This window comes from Callospermophilus lateralis, chromosome 2, assembly GCF_048772815.1.
Source record: "Callospermophilus lateralis isolate mCalLat2 chromosome 2, mCalLat2.hap1, whole genome shotgun sequence".
Classification (NCBI taxonomy): domain Eukaryota; kingdom Metazoa; phylum Chordata; class Mammalia; order Rodentia; family Sciuridae; genus Callospermophilus; species Callospermophilus lateralis.
In genome coordinates, this window is record NC_135306.1 from 121,911,676 (window position 1) to 121,934,030 (window position 22,355).

Here is a 22,355-nt window from a genome sequence, read left to right on the forward strand (position 1 = left end):
TATAAAGAATGGATCTTTTCTGTCCCAGATTAGACATTGTATAGTGGAAAACAAAGAGAAAACAATAGAAGAAGGGGAAATCCTACCAGCATATATATATATATATATATATATATATATATATATATATATATATACTATAGCATTAGCTACATACTGACTATCAGAAAATAAATTAAATACAGAATCTTTAAACATCAAAAAAACTGGTAAAACTGCATTAAGCTCTACCTTTTGAGCTGATTGTTTGGGTACTAAAAATGTAAAAGTTTGATCAGGTGTAACTATTGCTGCTGTACCATTATTTGACCCATCAGTGAATATATTTGGAGCATTCATGATAGGGTTTTTTTTGTCATTTTTGGAAAAACTACAGGATGCTTAGACCAAAAAGACAACAAAGGATTAGATGGTAAGTGATTATGAAATGTAACATTAGATTTACACATGATTATTGCCCAAGTATTTAACTCATTAGCTAACTCATCAATTTGATCCATAGTATATGGAGTAATAATTTTATTGGGAGAAATTCCAAACACTCCCTTTGCTGCTTTTATTCCTTTGAGTATTAATTGTCCTACAGCCTCAGGATACCTAGTAAGAATAGTGTTAGGAGAATAAGATAAATGTATCCACAATAATGGACCTTCTTGCCAAAATACTCCTGTAGGAATATTTTTTGTGGGTAGTACAATAAATAATAAAGGTAAACTTATATCAATTCTATTCAAATGTATATTTTCCATATATGTTTCAATAATTTTTAATGCCTTTCTTGCTTTAGGAGTTAACATGCGGGGTGAATTTGGATCTGATGGACCTTTTACAATATCAAATAAAGGTCCCAACTCTCCTGTTGGTATGCCTAGATAAGGCCTTAAACAATTTATGTCTCCCAATAACTTTTGAAAGTCGTTAAGTGATTTGAGTTGATCTACTCGTATTTGAATTTTTGGTGGACGGACCATGGTTGAGGATAATAGAACTCCTAAATAATTAATTGGAAAATTTAATTATACTTTATCTATTGCTATCTCTATATTATAATTTTTTAATAAGTTTGTAAGTGTGGCATAACATTCTAGCAATATGTTTTTATCTTTATGTGCCAATAATACATCATCCATATAGTGAAATATTTGTAGTTCAGGATTTTGATTTCTAAGTGGCTGTATTGCTTTGTTAACATATATTTGACACATAGTTGGACTGTTAGCCATGCCTTCAGGGAGTACTTTCCATTCATATCTTTGATCAGGACCTTCATGATTTAATGCAGGGATAGTAAATACAAAACGTGGACTATCCTCAGGATGAATTGGAATTGAAAAAAAATAATCTTTAATATCTATAGCTAAAACATGCCAGGTTTTTGGCAAAGCAGACAATTGAGGAATCCCTGATTGAGCAGGTCCCATAATAACCATCTCATCATTAATGGCTCTTAAATCTTGCAATAATCTCCATTTACCAGATTTCATTTTGATGACAAAAATGGGAGTATTATGGGGAGATATGGAAGGTTGTATATGTCCTTCCGCTAATTGTTGTTTGACCAGATCATGGGCTACTTGTATCTTTTCTTATTCAGGGGCCACTGAGGAACCCACACTGGTCTTTCTGATTTCCAAGTAATTTTGATTGTCTCAGTGGCCCTTTCTGAAAATCCAACCCATGTCTGTCTGTTCCTTGATCTATTTGTATTGGTGCTGCTATACCTTGTCCTTGTTTTCCTAATCTTTTTTCTTTCCTAAAACCTTGTCTAGCCCTAGTAGTGGGCACATTAGGATTGATGTTATTTGTTAACGTCAAACCTAATTGATCTAGGACATCTCATCCCCATAAATTTATAGGAAGATGATCCAATACATATGGCTGTATAGTTCCTTCACATCCTTCAGGATCCTTCCAATCTAATACCATTGCACTTCTATGGGGATTAGTTGCCACTCCTAGGCCTCGAAGCGTTTGAGTGGCTTGTTGTAATGGCCAATGTTTTAGCCATTCGTGACGAGATATGATGCTAAGGTCAGCACCTGTGTCCAGTAGCCCATTAAACTAATGTCCTTGAATATTTAGTTTTAGCATTGGGCGAGAATCTAAATTTAAAGACAGCATAGCCCAATCTACACCTGTGGAGCCTAATCCCCTGGAACCTCTTTCTACACTACGACTAGGAAATTTATTATGTAGGCTGGGTATTATTAACAACTGTACTATTCTATCTCCAGGTGAAATTACTGATATACCTCTTGGAGAACCAGCTATAATTTTTATTTCACCTACACAATCGGGATCAATTACCCCAGGACTTATCATAAGTCCTTTTAATGTAGATGAACTACATCCCAATAATAAGCCTAAGAGGTCCTCTTACTCCTGTGGGAATGATTTGAACTCCCATCTCTGGAGTTAGTACTGCTCTGACAGAGGCGCAGATGTCCAACCATGCGCTCCCTCGGGTTTGTCTGATGAGGGATTTAATGGACAATGTGTCCTGGGCACTACCCTGATGGTGTTGCTGGGTTCCTCCACTGCCCCGTATATTTGTGGTTGTGGGCCCCGAAGCATTGGGCCCCCCAGTCCGTTTTTTGGCAATAGAGCCTGATGCCTTTCTCCACGATATCATGGGTAATACCTGGTCCTTGTCCGTTTTTTGATAAGGGAGTACCCTCTATGGTGCTTTGAGAACGGCATTCATTAGCCCATTGTCTCCCTCTACGGCATCGTGGGCAAATACCCGGTATTCTATTTCTTTGATACCTAGTTTTGTTAAACCCTCCTCCTATGGGCCAACTCCTTTTAAAATGTCCTGTTTGTTCACAATCATAGCATGTTTTTGGCCTGGCATCTAAAGACTGTTGTACTGCAGCTGCCAAGACTTGCCCTTGTTCATTAATATCACTACATAATTTAATATATGTGTTTAAATCTTCATGTCTCCAAGATCTAATAACCTCTCTGCAGCAACAATTTGCTTGGTCATAAGCCAGTTGTTTTATTAATGGCATTGCTTGTTCTGTATCCCCCAAAAGTTTGGCAGCCGTTTGAATTAGTCTATCTACAAAGTCAGCATAAGGTTCATTAGCTCTCTGTATTACCTTAGATAGCTGACCTTGTAAATCTCCATGTCCTTGTAAAATCTTCCATGCCCTAACTGCGTCTGCAGCAATTTGTGCATATATAGCAGGATCATATTCAATTTGTTGCCGTTGACCCTCATAAGGTCCTTTTCCTAACAACATATCTAGATTTCTTTGAGGGTAACCGGCTGCTGCATTTCGCCTAGCTGTCTCCGTGCAAAATTCCTCAGTGGCAACCTTCCATAACAAATATTGTCCTCCATTTAGCACAGATTTACACATGTTAGCCCAATCTGCTGGCGTCATGTCCAAGTTAGTAATGGACTTGACCATGCTTACCGTGAAGGGAGCTTGGGGACCATAGGTTGTTACAGCCTCCTTTAACTGCTTCACTGTTTTAAAATCTAAAGCACAGTGAATTCGTTGCCCTCCTACCTGTTCAAGTGCAGGGCATGCTAATCTTTGAGGTCCTGTCTCAGGATCCCAATTATCAACTACGGGGTTTGAGGCCCACTCAGCTGTCTCCATCGGTGGGGCTGTTGGTTGAATTACGCACTCTGGTGATAAAACGGTGTTAGTAACACCCTCCTGTTGTGGCCTTTTTCCTAACAATCCCTTTTCCTTTAAATTTTCTTCCTCTGTCTGACTAGCTCGAGAGACCTTCTCTTTTGCTTGATCTCAAATGTCTTTCTCCATGGTCTGAACCTCTAACAATTTACTTAATACCTTTTTGGGTTGTTTTTTTAGTAATTTCTAATCTACTATAAAGATAACAATGCAACCCAATAAGATAACACAAAACAAAACCGAAACTGAATGAAACAAAGACGGAATAAAAAATCGTTGTATCAATTTTCCCTTCCTCAGGGCCAAATACTTCAAAACTTTAGTCAACCATTTTTTTTCCAGTTTGCCTGAGAAATTTCTAGGGATAGGCAGCTTGAAACAAAAACAAAATAAATCAAAAGAAGAACACATTGTTTTTTGAAATGGTCACCCATTCTCTCACCTTCCCTCAGGGGCGAGCAATTTCACTTACCCCCAAGCTTCAGGCGTTTTGCGTATGAGCCAACAAATGCCACAGTCTGGCTGGACACAAAATCATGAGCCACTCACAGCTTTGTAGATTCAAACAGCAATTCTTTATTCCCGATCTCACACCGGCCCTCTACAATCACGTTCTGGGGAAATCCACGTTCTCTCCCAAAATCACTTCCTCTGCCTCCCAAAATCTCTCTCTAAATCCCGGGAGAGACTCAAGGGGAACTCAGGCAGCAGGATACGCCCTATTCCCAGCAGGAATAATCTTAAACCTGGAACCGCCCTAAACCCGGATCCACCCTGGTCCTTGAGCAAAGTCACTTTACATGCAATGTTACTGCAAAATGTCCTATCCATGAGTCCTTCCACTAAGCAACATGGGGTACGCTGGCAAGGAAATTGTCATACCTACTTGGCTAATGACTCCCAGCAGAAGAAGGAGCCCTTTCTAATTCTAAACTCCTTAGAGTAAAGGTAAATTTTGACCTTTTGAAAAACCTTCAAAGTTGAATACATCCCAGCCCTTTCCCTTGTTGTCATTAATTGTTCCTTCAGACAGACCTGTCTTGTACATTCAGGTGTTCCTTCTACAGCCTGAGACCGCTTCTGCCTTTGGACAGAAGATTTCAAAAAGCAGAGAACAGCTACCCTCAATAAAAATTAAATGTCAGGGCAGTCTTAGGCAGTTCAAGAAAAGCATATTGGGGAGAGAAGAAAAGGGTTACTTCAGAACAATTTCCAGTGAAGATTGAGAAAACAGGGAGACAGAGAGAGGAAGATACTGTCATGAGTAACACAGTCTAAAGAGGAAAGAGAAGCAACATGGTTAATGATATCTGGAAACGAAAGGATATTAGTTAGGTGTAAATCCTTCAGGATGTGTGCTTTTAGTGAGCAGAGGTAGAAATACTGAGAGCAGAGAAGGACTGAGAGCAGGTGTGGGGGCTGTGCACAGAGAAAAGAAAAACAAAGAAAACACAACGCAGCTGTAAACTTATAAGATAATGTTTTGTCATGTCCACTTTATTTTTCTCCTTTCCAAAGAAAAGAACTCGAGTTCAGGACTAAGATTGTAGTTCAAAACTATGAGGCTATTTTGGAAACTACAGGGGACTTCCCGACAAGGAAACAAGAATTCCGAGCAGCAGTTTCGAAATCAATAAATAGATGTCCCGCCCTCTAACCTAAAGAAATGCTGGGTGACTTTCTTTCATTTTCTAGTCTGGTGCTCTCTCCACTGCAGAAGGAAGGGACCAAGGCTGTCCTCCATGGCTGGTGAGTGGGGTACCCTCCTGACTAGGAACTAGGGTCTTGGATCTTAGAAAACACTATATTCATTGCTCTGTGACAGGCAGAAGTAACAGAACGAAAGCAGACCAGCTGGGTACAAGCTGGGTTCTTCCCCTTATCACTTGTGTGCCACTGGACTCAGGATGTGGATTTAGAGACACTGAGTGTGGTCTCCAGGTATCTTTGAGTCACACAGAAGTTTATTTCTCTCCTTCAGTTTCTGATGATCAGGGGGGAGGTAAAGACAGAGTAAGGCTTGAGAGTTGGACAATTCTCAAAGTTTCTAAATGGACTCTGAATTTTTTTCTGTTTCCTGTAGACTTTGCATTAGTCATCAGTTCATAAACAATCTTTCCAGAAACAGATCTGAGAGGATTTCAGTTCCTGCCCCTTTACTGTTTCTTATGTTGAATTATATCCTAGTTCAGTTTAAAGTGGCTCCGTTTTTCTCCCCATTTTTCTGGTTCTCGTACTGAAAACTCTGGATGTCTTGGATTTCTATCACAGTTTTTCAGCTAGTGTCCCTGTCTCCAGGACTTACCCTCCAATCAGTCCATCCTGCACATGATTTCCAGGTTGCCTGTCTCAGACCCAGAAAGGAAAGGCTTAAGTCAGGAGTCATTAGGTATTGAGGCAGCTAGTATTCAATCACATCATATCACTTCTTTGGCTTTATTCTCCTCATTTGAAAATGAAGAGGTTGGATTAGATCAGCAGTTTCTAAACTTTATATCTACATTTCTAATATTTAGTTATTAGACCTGATAAATCTTAATAATCTACAGTCATTTTAAAAATTCAGGATTTGCACTTTCTATGAACAGAGATAGAAATGCTGAGAAATCAGAGGAGAAAAATGGACTAAGAGAAGGTTGGGGACCATGAACATAGAACAGAAAACAGAGAAAGACATGAGACATGTTCTAGATGCCAGCCTAAAGGACAATGTTTTGTCATTTTTCTCATGTTACCCTATTACCCTCACCCTGCATAGGTCATTCTTTTAAAAAAAAAAAAAACAAACAAACGGGAATTGAACCCAGTGGCACTTAATCACTGAGCCACATCCCCAGTACCTTGTGTTTGTTTTTAATTTTGAGACAAATTCTCATTAAGTTGCTTAGGGGCTCGATAATTGCTGAGTTTGGCCTTGAACTTGCAATCCTCTTGCCTCAGCCTCCTAAATTGCTGGGAGTATAGGCATGCACCACCATGCCCAGTCACATAGTATATTCTTAAATAAACTGTAGGCGTATATAATCTTTCAGAGATCTACATAATTCTCATGTAGCTGGTTTTGTTTAAGTTTATCTGCAGATTTTCACTTTTGGCAAAGATGATCAGTTAGTTAATGCTTAGTTCTTAAATTCTATGTACCTATTTCTGCAATTTTCCAAATCAGGAACACACACTGGCTACTTATTGCCTTTTAAAATCTATCTGAACTTTTCAGACAAGTTTTCCACCTTCTCAATTAAGTTAATTATAATTTCATTAATCCCCTTCAGGCATGATTTCAGCTTCCTGAATAGAAACATAATGTATATACTGCATTCACTACACTTACAAATTCTTGCTGTTGTTTCTTTAATTCTTTGAATCTCTGTGTAGGATAATTCTTTACAGACCTTGTGTCTTATCTGAAAAAAAATAAATTAAGATCCAAAACATAAGAATTGATTATTTTCTTTCCTTGTCATCTTCTTACTTTAATAAGGAATTTTCTAGAAAGGAATAAGTTAAATTCATGCCCATGGCTGTGACTTTGGCCAGGCAAGTCTAATACACTGGTTATTGGATTGGAATCCAGGCATCATTAGGTAAAAGATGTGAGAAATTGAAATGCACTAGGAAAAAAACATATGAAATGGCTCAATAAATAGAAACCATATAGTTTCTTGGCCATTGTTAACTAAAATTCCTGAAGAATCAGGACCAAAATTGTGGTGTTGATTAATTTTGTCTTCTAAATTATTTCCTCCATTTTTATAATTACTATAACCCCAATTTGACAATTACTACCACAATAATAAATAACAACTGATTTTTTGGCAACAATGTATATGGGGTAGCTATTTTATGCTTTTTAATTAAAGATTTAAAACTATGTAATTAGATCTATATTATTGCCATTTTGTAGCTGAAGAAGATACTTAGAGATGAGTTACATAATTTGCCTTAGGTCAAATGTTTACTGAGCAGAGTGATCCTAGGTAGATCAGATTCTCATAATGAAGATCCTGAGATACTGACATTACCTTAATTTTCTGCAAATGACCCTAAATTGCTGCTTGCATCTGAAATCTCCCATTTCAATTTTTGCTGTACATTTCTGCTTACCTTAGTATTCCTTCTAATGCGCAGTTCTCCCAGCTTCCAGATTACATCAGATCTCTTGAGCCTTTCTGTTTATGCCCACTTTGCTCCCTGCCAGAAGACAAGCGCCCAGGTTCTCAAAGGTGTAGCTTTCCACTTTCAGGACTCAGTTCCAAGCGCTTACTCCTTTGGGCAGCTGTCCTCTACCTTGGGTTACATTCCCCTCCCACCCTCTGCTTTTTTTATTCATACGCCCATTACTTAAATTATTAGTGTTTGTATTTAGTTACTTGCACATCCATCTCTCCATTTTGATGTAAGCCTTGATATGTAAGAATATCTTTCCAAAATGGTATCTCCAACCTTAGCAGAATGTATTTATAGGTAGACACCCATTCCATATCTCTGAATGAGTAGAAGAATAAATGTAACTACCATCACTTGAAAATTTCCAGTGTGCTCTTATTACCTGTCAAATGTATCAAATTTACTTAGCTTGCTGTTAAATATTCTCTAAGTCAGGACATGGCTAAATTTTGTATTTTTTACTACATTCAGTGATCAGTGATTCAGTAGAAAATTACTGTATGCCCTCTGAATGCCAATAGTGTAGACCTATCTCACAGAACCTGTACTCACGGAGCAAGCATGGAATATGATGGTGGGATAGGGATAAGTAGGTTTGGAACCACATTCATATGGAAAATAATGCTAGCAATGGGAGAAACACGCCACCCTAGGATCACATACATTTGACATTTATGTCTAGGAAGCATCAAGGAGCATTCCCCTAAGAAAGTGCTGTCACATCTGAGATATGGAGGATAAAAAGAGACGATGGGAGGACAGGAAGAAATGAAGGAGTAGGGGATTGAAAATGAAGGGATTCAGTAGCAGAGGTTTACTAGAAAAAAAAGAAGGACAGAATATTTCAAAGGTAGTGAGCAAAGTGAAGACAGGATCAGAAGATGAAGCTGAATGATGACACCTAAATTAGGTTAAATTGAGAGGTTTGATGATCTCTTAACAGTGGAATACTCACTCTGCATCCTTGTGAAAAATAGATAAGAAGGGCATAAAAAGTATATAAAGGCTCTTGGGGTAATTAAGAAGAGAAAGATGTTGGTCTGAAGAGGAGAATTGAACAGTTAGAACTCTGCACATATTTATCAGATGAAATCAGTACATGAATGGTGATAGAAAATAAGCTATAAATAAGGTTAAAGATTGTACAGCACCAGGTTTTGCTAATTTCATATATTGGAAATTAGATATGTGTTCTTGGCACTTACGTTGAAAATCAAATGACTGTAAGTACTTGGGTTTATTCCTATGCTTTCTATCTGGTTCACTGGTCCATGTCTTTGTTTTAATGTCAGTACCATGCTATTTTGATTACTCAAGTTTTGTGGTCTATTTTGAAATCAGGACATTGACTTCAACTTTATTTTCTTAAGAGTGTCTTTGCTATTGGTGTGTATGTGTGTGTGGGGAGTGGGTTCACTTGAATTTTAGGATGTTTTTTCTATTTTTATAAAAATGTCATTGCAACTTTTAAAGGCATTGCATTGAATATTTAGATTATAGTAGGTATTATGAACATTATAACAATATTAATTCTTCCAACTCATGAACATAGGATATAATGTCTTTTTCCATTTCTTTCATCAGGGATTTATAGTTTTCAGTGCATATGTTTTCACCTCCTTGTTTAAATTTATTCTCTAGAATTTTATTTATCTATTTTTGAAGCTATTTTAAGTAAAACTAACTTCTTAACTTATTTTTCAGATATTTTGTTGTAAGTGGCCAGAAAGGCTACTCATTTTTGTGTGTTGATTTTGCATACTGAAACTTTGCTGAATTTACTTATTTGTTCTAATAGATTTATGGTGGACTGTTTAGGATTTTCTATCTATAAAATCATGTGGTCTACAGACAGGGGCATATTAACTTCTTCCTTTCCAATAGGTATGCCCTTTATTTTTTTCTCTTGCCCCGTTGTTCCTGTTAGGACTTCCAGTACTGTGTTGAATAAAAGTAGCAAGGGTAGCATATTTTCCCTGTTCCCAATTTTATTAAAATCTTCAACTTTTGACTATTGAATATGATGTTGACAGCTTTTATTCAGGCTCTTATTCCTTTGTAAATCTCTTATTGCTTACCATGTTACTTTACATATCATTCATTTAGTCAATCCTTCACTATTTCTTGCACACACAAATGAACAAAACAGAAGCCCAGACCTCAGGCAGGGTGGATACTGCACACACTAACCTAAGTACTGTTTTCAACTCTTTAAAAACTCTACAACACTCATGTTCTCTATTTCAAGACCAGTGTTTTTCTGCCACCTCCTCTATGGAGCCTCAATAATCTCACCAGCTAGAATTTATGAATCTTTTCTGAGTCTCTGAAGTGATTCATTTGTTTTTCCCTAAGGGAATTTTCACCAAGTTCAAGTAATGTCACATGATAACTCAAGACTAGAGCCTCTAAATTGTAAAACCCTTGGTTTTAATTCTTGCTTCTCAGTTACTAGTTACCCTATATTCTTATCACATGACTCTGTGTATGAGATACGATATAGTAATATACCTTTGAGATAGTTTTTATTATATTTTAGTGAGATTTATGTCAAGCACTTGGCAAGATGTGTGCTTAATAAATTTTGACTATTGTTGCTGAAACTGTGTGATATTTAACTACACAGAACATGGAATAAGAATGTAATTTGAACACCAATTTGTGTACTTAGTGTAAAGTCATTACTTAAATTCCATATATTTTATAATTTATTTGTCACTTTATTATTTAAAAAAGGTATGTGATAACTAATCCATTAGTTTAGTGTGAGAATCCTGGTTTCAATTGATATTTGTAAACAACCTAATGTGATGACTTAGAAATAATGCTGATATATGGTGGTTTGCTATGTATTACTTTCATAACTAGTCATAACTAGTGCATAAGATTTCATTTTTCATTAAATTAATTGATATTAGGAAACTTTTTTATGGTTTTCAGCTTCCATATGCCTTTCTCATAATAATTACTCAATAAACATTTGCTGAAAATATAAGTCAAGATAGTATGAATGATGTGGCTGGTGCTTCTAGGCCAAAGTTCTTGTTCAATGTCTTGATATCTTCTTTAAATAATGTCATTTTGTGTCAAAGTCATCCTGACATCTAGAAAGATTGAATAACTGTATTTATAAAGTTAACTGAGAACTGATCAGGTATCCTGCCTTCCTATTTACAAACTTCCCAATTTTCATTGATAATATTAAAATAAAGGATTCATTTAATACTTTGATATCTGTATCCTTTTCCTCTATAAAATTTTAAATTGTCCTAAGAAGTAGTGATACAGTATCCCAGTGACAAATAATTTACCATAATGGAAGGTTTGTCATCATAGATTCAATTCTGATTTTTGGTTGAGAATAAAATTTTAAAGAATTAGAACTTTAAGGGCATTCCTTTATTTGTTCATTAATTTATATATTCAGTTAGCAAGCATATGAAGTCTTTTAAAATATTTTTAGGCTCTGAGGGGTGAGTATAGCAACTGTATAAAATGATGTGCATTCCAAGATAGCACTTGACCAAAGACACTCAATACAGAGGAGCGGGAAAAGCCCATGCTCTAGTGGGAGGAATGAATTGCCTAGACAAAGGCATGGAGTTTCCTGAGATCACATATCCCAGGAGGAGCATCATCACTACCATAAGCTGTAAGTAAAAGAACAAGAATATGAGAACAGTGGATGACATAACATTTGGCCCAATGCCACATTTGGGAGAAAAGAAACTCTTTAAAAAACAAACAAACCAAAAAAAAAAAAAAAAAAAAAGAAAGAAAAAGAAAAGAAAAGAAAGAAAGAAAGACCAAACACTTAGGTAACAAGGAATCACTATAGTTTGTTACAAATTCAAGGAGGTGTGCGATGTCCATGGGTTCAATGAAGAGTTGAGCAGTTTGTTTTGGAGATGGTGATTGCATTTTATGTTAAGGCTGTGTCTAAGGTGAGAGTAAAACTCTTAAAGCCTAGCCTACAGTTGAAGGATTTTTTTCTATTTCTGACAGAAGAAAAACAAGAAATAGAACAACTTAGGAAGTTGGAAACTGAGAGCAAAAGAGCCATCACTGGTTTTTTGGACAATTTGGTGAAAAAAGATGTGATTAGATTACCAGAAGATGAAAAGAAAAAATTTAATAATGCCGCACCTAGAGACAAGGCCTGGATTGTGGCGGACTTCATACGACAGAAACCCCTAGAGGCAGTTCCCTCGGTTTTCCAGAGTTTACTTAAGGCGGACAAAAAGGCCAAAGATACAGAAGGTAAGACTGGAATCACTGACAAAAGCTACCTCAAAATTTCTGGAATTTTTCAAACCTTGGGCCCATGCAGAGTCTGTATGATCCTCCTATCATTTCATCATGAATGTAGTTTTCACAAAAGCAATCATTGTCTTCTCATAGGCCACTTTGCCTTTTCTCTGGTGAGATCAGTTTCTAATTCGCTAAAAAGCTATCATTTGTTTAGGCTGTTGATAGAAATAGTTCACTATTAGAAACATTATAGAAAGCGAAATTTACAATAAGATTCTGTCACCTTGTAAATTAGGTAATTTTGTATAAGTTTTTCCACCTCTTCAGTTATCAGGCTTAGTATCTGTTAGATGGGATGATATACTACTTCTTTATATGACTTTGTAAGACTAGGAACATCTACTGACAGACACGTGATAATTCCCAAAATATTAACTCTTGTCCAAAATTTTCTCCAGAAACTCCAAACTCATTAGGCTCTAACTGCATGTTCAACATTTCTGCTCAAATGTTCCATTGATTTCATAGAAGTAACATATTTTAAATTAAAGACTTGCTCCCCTAATTAAATCTGTTCCATTTCTGTTCCCTTTCCATCTCAGTAGATGAGACTATGTCTATCAAGTTTTTCCCACTAGGACACACCTGATTTCTTTTTCAATGAGTAACAGCAATAAGTAGAGTTCTTGACACATAGCAAACAACTAATTAATGTAAGATGCATAAACAAATGAAAGATAAACAAGTGACAAATGTTCGTTATGATTATTATGTAAGTGCCAAAATTTAGACTTTTTCAATGCTTACACATTTCTGTGAATTACAACTATGACTAAGGAAATCCCTTTAAAATGTCCCAAATTTCATAACTTTTTGAAAGCATTTTACCCATATTGAATAAAGAGAATTGCTAGAGTTCAAAAGTTCTGAGACACAAGTCACCAGTGACAGACTTGATATTCCAGAGTTCAAACTACTCATCCAATATGGGATATTGTACTGTCCAATATGGTAGCCACTAGTCACATGTGACATTGAATTGTATCTAGTTACAAAGGTTGAAATGATAATTTTTTGAACATACTACACACTATTTTGGACATAGAAAACATACTATTAAAATTAATTTTCCCTGTTTATTTTTACTTTGTTAATACAGATAGTACAAAATTTTAAATTGCACATGCAATTCACATTGTATATCCATTGGAAAGCACACTGATAAATATTTACTTATAATGTTCTTGCTCAGAGACTACAGAAGTCTATGTGAATGAGTAAACACCATAAAGTAAAACCACTGGAAAAATCATTGTTTTTGCAGAATGTGAAAAGGCCAAATTTGACTTGAAAACTTGGAGGTATTTCCCTTAGAATTATGAGAACATGTTCTTGCATTTTTTTAATGGATCATTTTTCTCTATCAAAAACTTCTCTCTTCTTCCCCAGTCACAATACATCTCCATACACCTGTGGTTAGATGTGAGTATAGTCTTTAGTTATTTAAAATTCTTCATAGGATTTCCCACTGTCTCAAATTTATCAGGTCATAAATAGGGTCAAAGAGGCAGAAATGAAAATTTATATAATGTAATGCATCCTACAACTTATTCAGGAACTAAGGCCGGAACAGTTGAGCCAGCAGAATCAACTAATACCCTCAAGCTTTGTTCTCCTGAGCAATTCCAGAGACTGCATAATGAAAACACCAAAAAGGTACTGTGATCTGTGCATGAAAAAGAGGAGAAATAAGCAATTGCTCTCACTAAGGATATAACACCAACTTCAGGGAGGTGGGACAGTTACCTTTATCATAGATGATTTGGAGCAAGGACAAGATCATATTGCCTCAGTTAAAGTCCAGTTCTTTTTTAACTGCATAGTAAAAGGCATATGAGTCATATTGTTGTTTATTCACTCTCATATATTTTGTGGTTATGAAATTTCAGCTGTGCACATAGAATCAAAATATTTATCAGATAATATGACTGAGTATTTATTATTTGTACTCTAGTTGAGAAGCCTAGACTTGCCAGATATTTTTTTTTAAACATTAAAAAACCATTAAAGTTGGGCTGGGGATGTGGCTCAAGCGGTAGCGCGCTCGCCTGGCATGCGTGCGGCCCGGGTTCGATTCTCAGCGCCACATACAAACAAAGATGTTGTGTCCGCCGAAAACTAAAAAATAAATATTAAAATTCTCTCTCTCTCTCTCTCTCACACACACACACTCTCTCTCTTTAAAAAAAATCATTAAAGCTTCTAAAGGATTTTAAGCTGACATGTTAAAAGTAATGTCAAAATAATGCAGTTGCCAAAAGATACTTGTTTCATTCATTTTTTTTTTCTTTTTACTGGAGTCAATGACAAATATATCTTAGATTTTATGAAATTTGATCAGAACCTTGAATACTAAGAAAGATTTACTGGATGAACAGAAAGAGGAGGAGGAGAATGTAGGAATTATTCTAGTTTCCTCAAGATTCTTGAGTAACCATTCCAGATGTGTCCTGATTCTGGATCTAGAACCTTGAGAGATGAAGATGTATCTTTTTTAGAATTTAGGGGAGAAAGGAGTTAAATGAGACCTAATAACATATGCTCATAGGTGTATGGATACTTAAAAGGGCTCAGCTAAATCAAATTTGCTATATATCCATTTCATACAGATCTATCCAATAAAGGAGAAAAATAATCGCACTCGTCAGGCGCTCATTATATGCAATATAGAGTTTGAGTATATTACTGTGAGGAGTGGGGCTGAATGTGACATCACAGAAATGAAGGGGCTGCTTGAAAGCCTGGACTACACTGTGAAGGTGAAAAAGAATCTTAAAGCTGAGGTAAGAGCCCCTCACTAACTCCAAACATGTATATCCTTCTACTAACAATTTAGCTCCATGATAGGCATCTTAATAACTTTATATAGTATGTGTGACCAAAATGAAAGAATTAAATTTATGTCTGTTTATTTATTTTTTTAAATTTATTGGTGCATGATGATCATACATAAAAATGAGATTTGTTGTGACATATTTGTACATGCACATAATTTGATCAATTTCATTCCTCATCATCTCCCTTTACCCTCCTCTCTCCTCGGCCTCTATCCTATTGGTCTCTTTCTATTTCCATGAGATCCCTTTTCTTCCTTTTCTTTCTCTCCAGTTTCTACATATGAGATAAAAAATTAAATCCTTGAATTTTTGAGTCTGCTTTATTTCACTCAACACAATGCTCTCTAGTTCCATACATTTTCATGTGAATTATGTATTTTCATTCTTCTTTATGGCTGTGTGTATGTATCACATTTTCTTTATTCATTTTGCAATTCATGGACATTTAGATTGGTACCATAATTTGACTATTGTGAATTGTGCTGATATAAACATGAGTATTAATATATTTATATAGTATGCTTACTTTAATTATTTTGGGTGAATAGCAAGGAGTGGTATAGCTATATCTTGTGGTGGTTCCATTCTCATCTTTTGAAGAACATTCATACAGATTTTCATCCCTACTAACAATGTGTAAAAGTTCCCTTTTCCCCACATTCTTACTAGCATTAATTGTTATTTGTATTCTTGATGATGGCCATTCTAACTTGAGTTAGATGAAATCTCAGTGCATCTTTTATTTTCATTCCTTTGATTGCTAAAGATATTTGACATATTTTTTCATATATTTTTGGCCATTTGTATTTCTTTTTGATAAATGCCTATTTAGTTCACATGCCCATTGACCAATTGAGTTATTTGTATGTTTTGTTTTAGTTTTAAATTTTATGAATTATTTATATATTGTGAATAGAGATCCTATGTTGGAAGAATGGATGGCAAAGATTTTCCCTCAATCTGTGGGCTCTCTATTAAGGCTGGTAAATGTTCATGTTGCTGTACCGAAATTTTTAAACTTAATTCTATCCCATTTTTCTTTATTTAAAAAAATATTTTCTGAGCTTTAGGAATCTTGATGAGAAAATTGTTGCCTGCATGTATGTGTTGGAATGCTGCCCCTGTTTTCTTTTAGCGGTAGCAATGTTTCAGGTGTAATAATTGTAAGTTATTGATCCATTTTGAGTTGCCTTTTGTGCAGGGAGAAAGATAGGGATCTAGTTTCATTCTTTTACATGTAGATATCCAGTTTTCTCAGCACTACTTGTTAAAGAGGCTATCTTTTCTCCAACATATGTTTTTTCGTGCCTTTGTCAAGGATTAGATGACTGTAACAGTTGGGGTTTGTCTCTTGGTCTTCTATTCTATCCCATTGTTATATATTTCTGTTTTTATTCCTGTACTGTATTGTTTTGTTATTACATATCTATAATTTGAAATATATAATTTGGAATTGGGTATTATGATTATTCCAGTGTTGCTCCTTTTTCTTAGTGTCATGTTGACTATTCTAGGTCTAATATTCTTCCATGTGAATCTAAGGAGCAGGTTTCTAGTTCTGTAAAAAATTTCATTGGTACTTTAATGGAAATTGCATTGAATTTGGTAATTCAATGCAATTTGGTAATATAGCCATTTTACCAATATTAATTCTGTCCAATCATGAACACAGGATGTCTTTCAATCTTCTAGTGTATTCTTCAATTTTTTCCTATATATGCTAAAGAGGTTTTTCTCATTTTTGTTTAGATTCATTGTTAGTATTTTTTGAGATTATTATGATAGGTATTATTTTTCTTATTTCTTTCTTAGCAAATTCACTCTTGGATTATAGAAAAATTCTTGGTTTTGTATGTTAATTTTGTATCCTATTAGTTTACTGAATTTGTTTACCAGCTCTAGAAGACTTTTGGTGAAGCTTTTAGGATCTTCTAATTATAGAAATGTATAATCTGCAAACTGTGATATTTGACTTTTTCCTTTATTATTTGAATCATTTTTATTTCATTTTCTTGCCTAATTTCCCTGGCAAGAATTTTAATTACTGCACTGAATAAGACTGGTGAGAATTAATAACTTTGGCTTTTTCAAATTTTAGAGGAAATGCTTTTAGATGGCCCCAATTCAGTATAATGTTAGCTTTGGGCTCGTTGTATAGAGCCCATATAATGTTATTTAAGTTCCTCTTATCCCTAGCTTCTACATGTTTTTGTCATTAATGGATGCTGAATTTTTTGAAGGTTTTCTCTGTATCTATTCTATTTTAGGGTGAATTACATTTATTTATTTGCATATGTTGAACCACCCTGTTTCCTTGGAATGAAGCCAACTTGGTCATGATGTGCAATCTTTTTAATGCGTTCTGAATATGATTTACCAATATTTTATTACAGACTTTCTGCCTATGTTTACAGGGTTATTGGTCTCTAGCTTACTTTCCTTGATATATTTGTATCTGGTTTGGGTATTGGAGTGATACTTGTTTCATAGAATAAATACAGAGTGTTCCACCAGTTTCTATTTCATGAAATAATTTGAGGAACATGGGCATTAATTTTTCTTTAAATATCTGGTTGAATTTAGATGGGAATCCATTCGGTCCTGAACTTTTCTTTTCTGGAAGACTTCTTATTTCTTCTTCATGTACATTTCTTGTTATTGGCCTATTTAGTTTTTTCCCCCTCTTGGGTCAATTTTGATAGGTCATATGTGTCTAGAACGTTATCCATTTCCTCGTAATTTTTCTGTTTATTGGAATACACTTTTTGATGTAGTTCCTATCACTTTTCTGGATTTCAATGACATTAAGAGATTACAAATATTATTTTCTTTTCAAAGAGCCACACCTTTGTATTTTTGTTTTCTACTTCATCAATTTTGGTTCTGATCTTTTTTATTTCCTTCTTGTTGTTTGTGCAATTGATTGTTCTTGTTTTCTAAGACCTTGAGCTGCATCAGTAGGTTGTTTGAGTCCTTTCTGATTTTTTAATATAGGCATTCATTATTATGGACTCTTTCATAGAACTGCCTTTCTAGTGTCAAAGAGGTTTTGGTATATACTATTTATATTCTTATATGATTCTAAAAATGTTTTAATTTTTTCTATGCCTTCCTTGATGATGCATTCATCATATAAAAGTGTTTCAATCTATTTTCATGGGTTTATATGCTTTTTTTAGTTTTTTCTTGTGTTGTTTTATAATATCATTCCATTATGATCTGTTAAAATTCAAGGGATTGTTATCAATCAGTTTTATTTGCCAAATCTTGTTTTATAGCTTAAACTGTGGACTATTTTGGAAAAGAGTTCCAAAATAGCATCTGAGAAGAAAGTATTCAGCTATTGTTAAATCAAATGTTCTATAGATGTCTGTTAATTTTATTTGATTTATCATGTTTTAAACTCTTGCTCATTTTATAACTGATGATCTTTCTATTGTTAAAAGATATATTGAAATTATCAAATTTTATTCTATTGGAATCTATCTGAACCTTTATGTTGAACAGAGTTTGGTTTATGTAAGTAAGTACTTCAAAGTTTGGGGCATAACTTTTTATTATCATTATATCTTTTTGTTGGACTATTCCATTTACAAGTTTATAGTGACTTTCATTTGTCTCTTCAGATTTATTTTGGCTTGAAGTCTATTTTGTCAGACATGAGAGTAATTAAGTACTGTTTGCTTTTGGGTTCCATATGCATAGAATATAATTTTTCATCCTCTCACTTTTAACCTGTTAATGTATTTGCTTATGAGTTATGTTTCTTGTAGGGAATACATAGTTTGGTCTTTTTTAAAAATCAAATCTTCAAATTTATGTCTTTTAAATGAAGAGTTGAAATTATTAACATTCAGTGCTATTATAGGAAGGCATTTATAATTCTCTACCATTTTGATTTACTTCTAATGTCTAATTCAATCCTAATTAGTATTTGCCTATCTAGTCTTTTAACAAGATTTATTCATTCATCATCTTTTTTGGTTGTTAATACCATCTACTTATATGTATAGGATTTCTTTAAGCATCTTTTGCAATGTTGGTTTAGTAGTTATGAAATTCTTTAGTGAGTCATTATCTCTTTACAATCTGAGTTGGTGGGTATATCTTGGCTTGAGAACATCCAATTGGCATAATCAAGGTTCTAAGTTCAACCACCAGTGCTCTCAGAGAAAAGAGTAACTTCCAGTAACAGTGATAGCATAATAGCAAACCATATGTCAACATATGTTAAAAAAAACTAATTACCAATAATCTCTACAACTTTATTAAGCAATGAAAGAAGTAGGTAAGACATAATATAAAATAAATTGACAGGTTAAATATTAATGGTAGTATACTTAATATCAAATTTTATTCAAAGAAGGGACAAAAACAAGAAAGAAAAAATGGTGGAGGAAGTAAGTGAGACAGAATTCAAAATGAGGACGGAAAAAGAGTGGTAGAGAAGGGAATGGAAATGAAAAGAAGAAAAGGTCTATTGAGAAAGAATACAATTTATTAACAAAATAAGTAAATTAGATACAACTCTGAAAAAGAAAATAATAATGAGGGAAAACACTAGAAATCACTTTGCAATCATAAAAAAACATGTTTTCTTCTTACTGAGGTTTTAAAAAAAGGAGAAATTTCTTTCCAATGTTTCAAGTTTAGAATTATCCAGCTATGAGAATGTTTGCATGGCACACTTTTCATACTATTTGTTAGTTCTCAGCTCTTTCCCATACTAGCCAAACTTGATAAGAACATCTGTATTCTAAGCTTTACCCACTCCTTACCTGGAAAAAAGTATTGGAGGGAGTGTGAACTGTTGTGAACAGATTCACTTCAGTATGACTATGTTCTTCCAATTGGGGATGGGATTGCAACTCTGGCAGGTGCTACTGGAAAGGCCTCTCGCCCAGTGAGTCTGTGGAACAATCCAGATTGTGCTGCATCCCTTGTTCTGAGAACCTCTGTCTCTGTCCTGGGAAGAGGTGTGTGAAAAGTCTCCCGATTACTTTAGCAGTTTCTTCAGATCCTTGTGGGCATAGGAAATGTAGTAGAGCTGGTAGGAGGACACTGCAGGTCACCTTTTCTCCCCAACCCTGATTAGTCCCGGTTCTATCCCTCTAGGACTTGGTCCTTATCACAGAGTTCAGACCACCAATTTGAAATGAAAGTGCCCCTTGTAAGTATTTTCCCAATGTGCAGACCTGGAACTGTTATTCTTATTCAATCTAAGAATAGCTTACCATATAGATGGATCCCTCTAGTCTACTATTTCCCAGAATCTCTATGTCTCTTTTCAACTTCAAATATCCTTAATTACATGCATCTAGACAAAAAATGATTGGCATGGGTCCTGACCCCAATAATTAATTAGAAATTGAAAGGGCTAAGCTGAGAATAAATATAGTATGGGAAAGAGACCAGCAAGACAAGCAAGGGCAGGAGTATAGCAGGAGAGTGGAATATAATCAGGCCAGAAGCTTTCTATTTTAGTTTAAGCGTATAGGAAGGGGTTAAGAAGGAAAGTGGTATGATGCATTTAAAACATAAGACTCAGGGCTGGGGATGTGGCTCAAGCGGTAGCGCGCTCGCCTGGCATGCGTGCGGCCCGGGTTCGATCCTCAGCACCACATACAAACAAAGATGTTGTGTACGCCGATAACTAACTAACTAACTAAATAAATAAATATTTAAAAAATTCTCTCTCTCTCTCTCCCTCTCTCTTTAAAAAAAAATAAAATAAAATAAAACATAAGACTCCAGTTAGTTAAGGAGAGAAAAGATAGAGGGAGAAAGGAAGAAATATTGTGAGTAACATTCATGAATATATAATACATTAAGAAGACACTTTATAATATGTCATCAAGATCAGAAAGTTTGAACCTACTGTCCTATTGAGAAAGGAAAATAAAACAATTATCACTATTGAGTAACCACTATGTAAAGATACCATGATAAAAATTACGTGTTTTTCCTTGAATGCTTGTAGTGAATCTAGGAAGTCAGATTGGCTTTAATATCTCTTATTAAAGTATGACATTGGCCTTTTCACAGGATATGAAGTTGGAGCTGATGAAATTTGCTGACTTACCAGAGCACAAATCCTCAGACAGCATGTTTTTGGTGCTTATGTCTCATGGCACCCTTCATGGAATCTGTGGAACTTTGCATAGTAAGGAAAACGAAGATGTGCTACCTTATGACAGCATCTTTCAGATATTCAACAACTGCAACTGTGTCGCGCTTAAAGACAAACCCAAGGTCATCATTGTGCAGGCCTGCAGAGGTGGTGAGTTCTGAGATGGAAGATAAAATAATTTTGAAGGTGTGCAGGACACTATGATGGATGTTTTATGTCTACAGAAATAATCATAGGCCTTATCTACTGCACATAAACTAAATTTAATTATTAGAAAATCCCATTTACAGTGTTATTATGAGAATTTTTCTTGTCAAGACATTTTGTTAAGACATTTTGTTGGCTTTTTTCCCTTTTGTTATATTTTTAGTTGTACATAACATTAGGATTCATATTGACATAATTATAAAAGCAGGGAATATAATTTGCTCTAATTCAGTGAAGACATTTTTATATAATTTTAATTCATTGTAAGTGATGAAAGAGAATTCCAGAATTCCTAAATCTGTTAAGCATAAATATTAAAACTCTGGGACAGAATCATTTTAATGAAATGTATTTGAAAGTAAGAAAATTCTCTAATATAATAATAGTGAGTGACTTCACTGACCCACTCTCACAAATACATAGCTCTTCCAGACACACACCACCCCCACCAAAAAGAAAAACCAGGGAAACATTATAGATCAAATGGACTTGACAATCATCTATATAATATTTCATCCAACATTTGAAGAACATATTCTTTTCAGCAGCACATGGAACTTTTTCCCAAAATATAACCTTTATTAGGTCATAAACAAGTCCTTACAGATTAAAAAAAAAGTAAAATAATTTCTTGCATTTTATCACAGAGAAATGAAACTAGAAATGAACAGTAAGAAAAACTACAGATATTATGCACATGGAAGTTTTGAATGAACAGTGAGTAAGTTATTGAAGAAATCAGGGATGGGAAATGTAAAAATATAAAAACCAAGTGAAAATGGACACACCACATGCCAGAACCTGTATGACATCACAGAAGCAGTACTAAGGGGGATGTTTATGGCAGTGAGTGCCTACATCAAAAAACAAACAGAAACATTTTAAATAAATAACACAGTCATACATCTCAAGGGCTTAAAATATCAAGAAATCAAACCAAATTTAATAGAAGGAAATAAATGATAAAGATCAGAGGAGAAAAAAATGAAGATGACAAAGATAGTACAAAGTATCACCAAAAACAAAAAAAAATGAATTGTTTCTTTGAAA

The 22,355-nt window shown here is 34.8% G+C and overlaps 1 protein-coding gene across 4 annotated transcripts in view; it reads left to right on the top strand.

The window, feature by feature from the left end:
- Nucleotides 1-22,355, top strand: part of LOC143392659 (caspase-13-like) — a 44,255-nt gene that overhangs the window by 12,701 nt on the left and 9,199 nt on the right. For 3 of the 4 annotated variants that reach the window (XM_076846466.2, XM_076846465.2, XM_076846464.2), the window contains exons 3-6: nt 11,826-12,080; nt 13,687-13,787; nt 14,741-14,914; nt 21,014-21,248. In XM_076846466.2, coding sequence (XP_076702581.2) covers nt 11,826-12,080; nt 13,687-13,787; nt 14,741-14,914; nt 21,014-21,248 — 765 coding nt within the window. Of the gene's footprint in view, nt 1-5,337; nt 5,403-11,825; nt 12,081-13,686; nt 13,788-14,740; nt 14,915-21,013; nt 21,249-22,355 lie in introns of those variants that run through there. The other variant, XM_077108831.1, reaches the window with a different exon arrangement.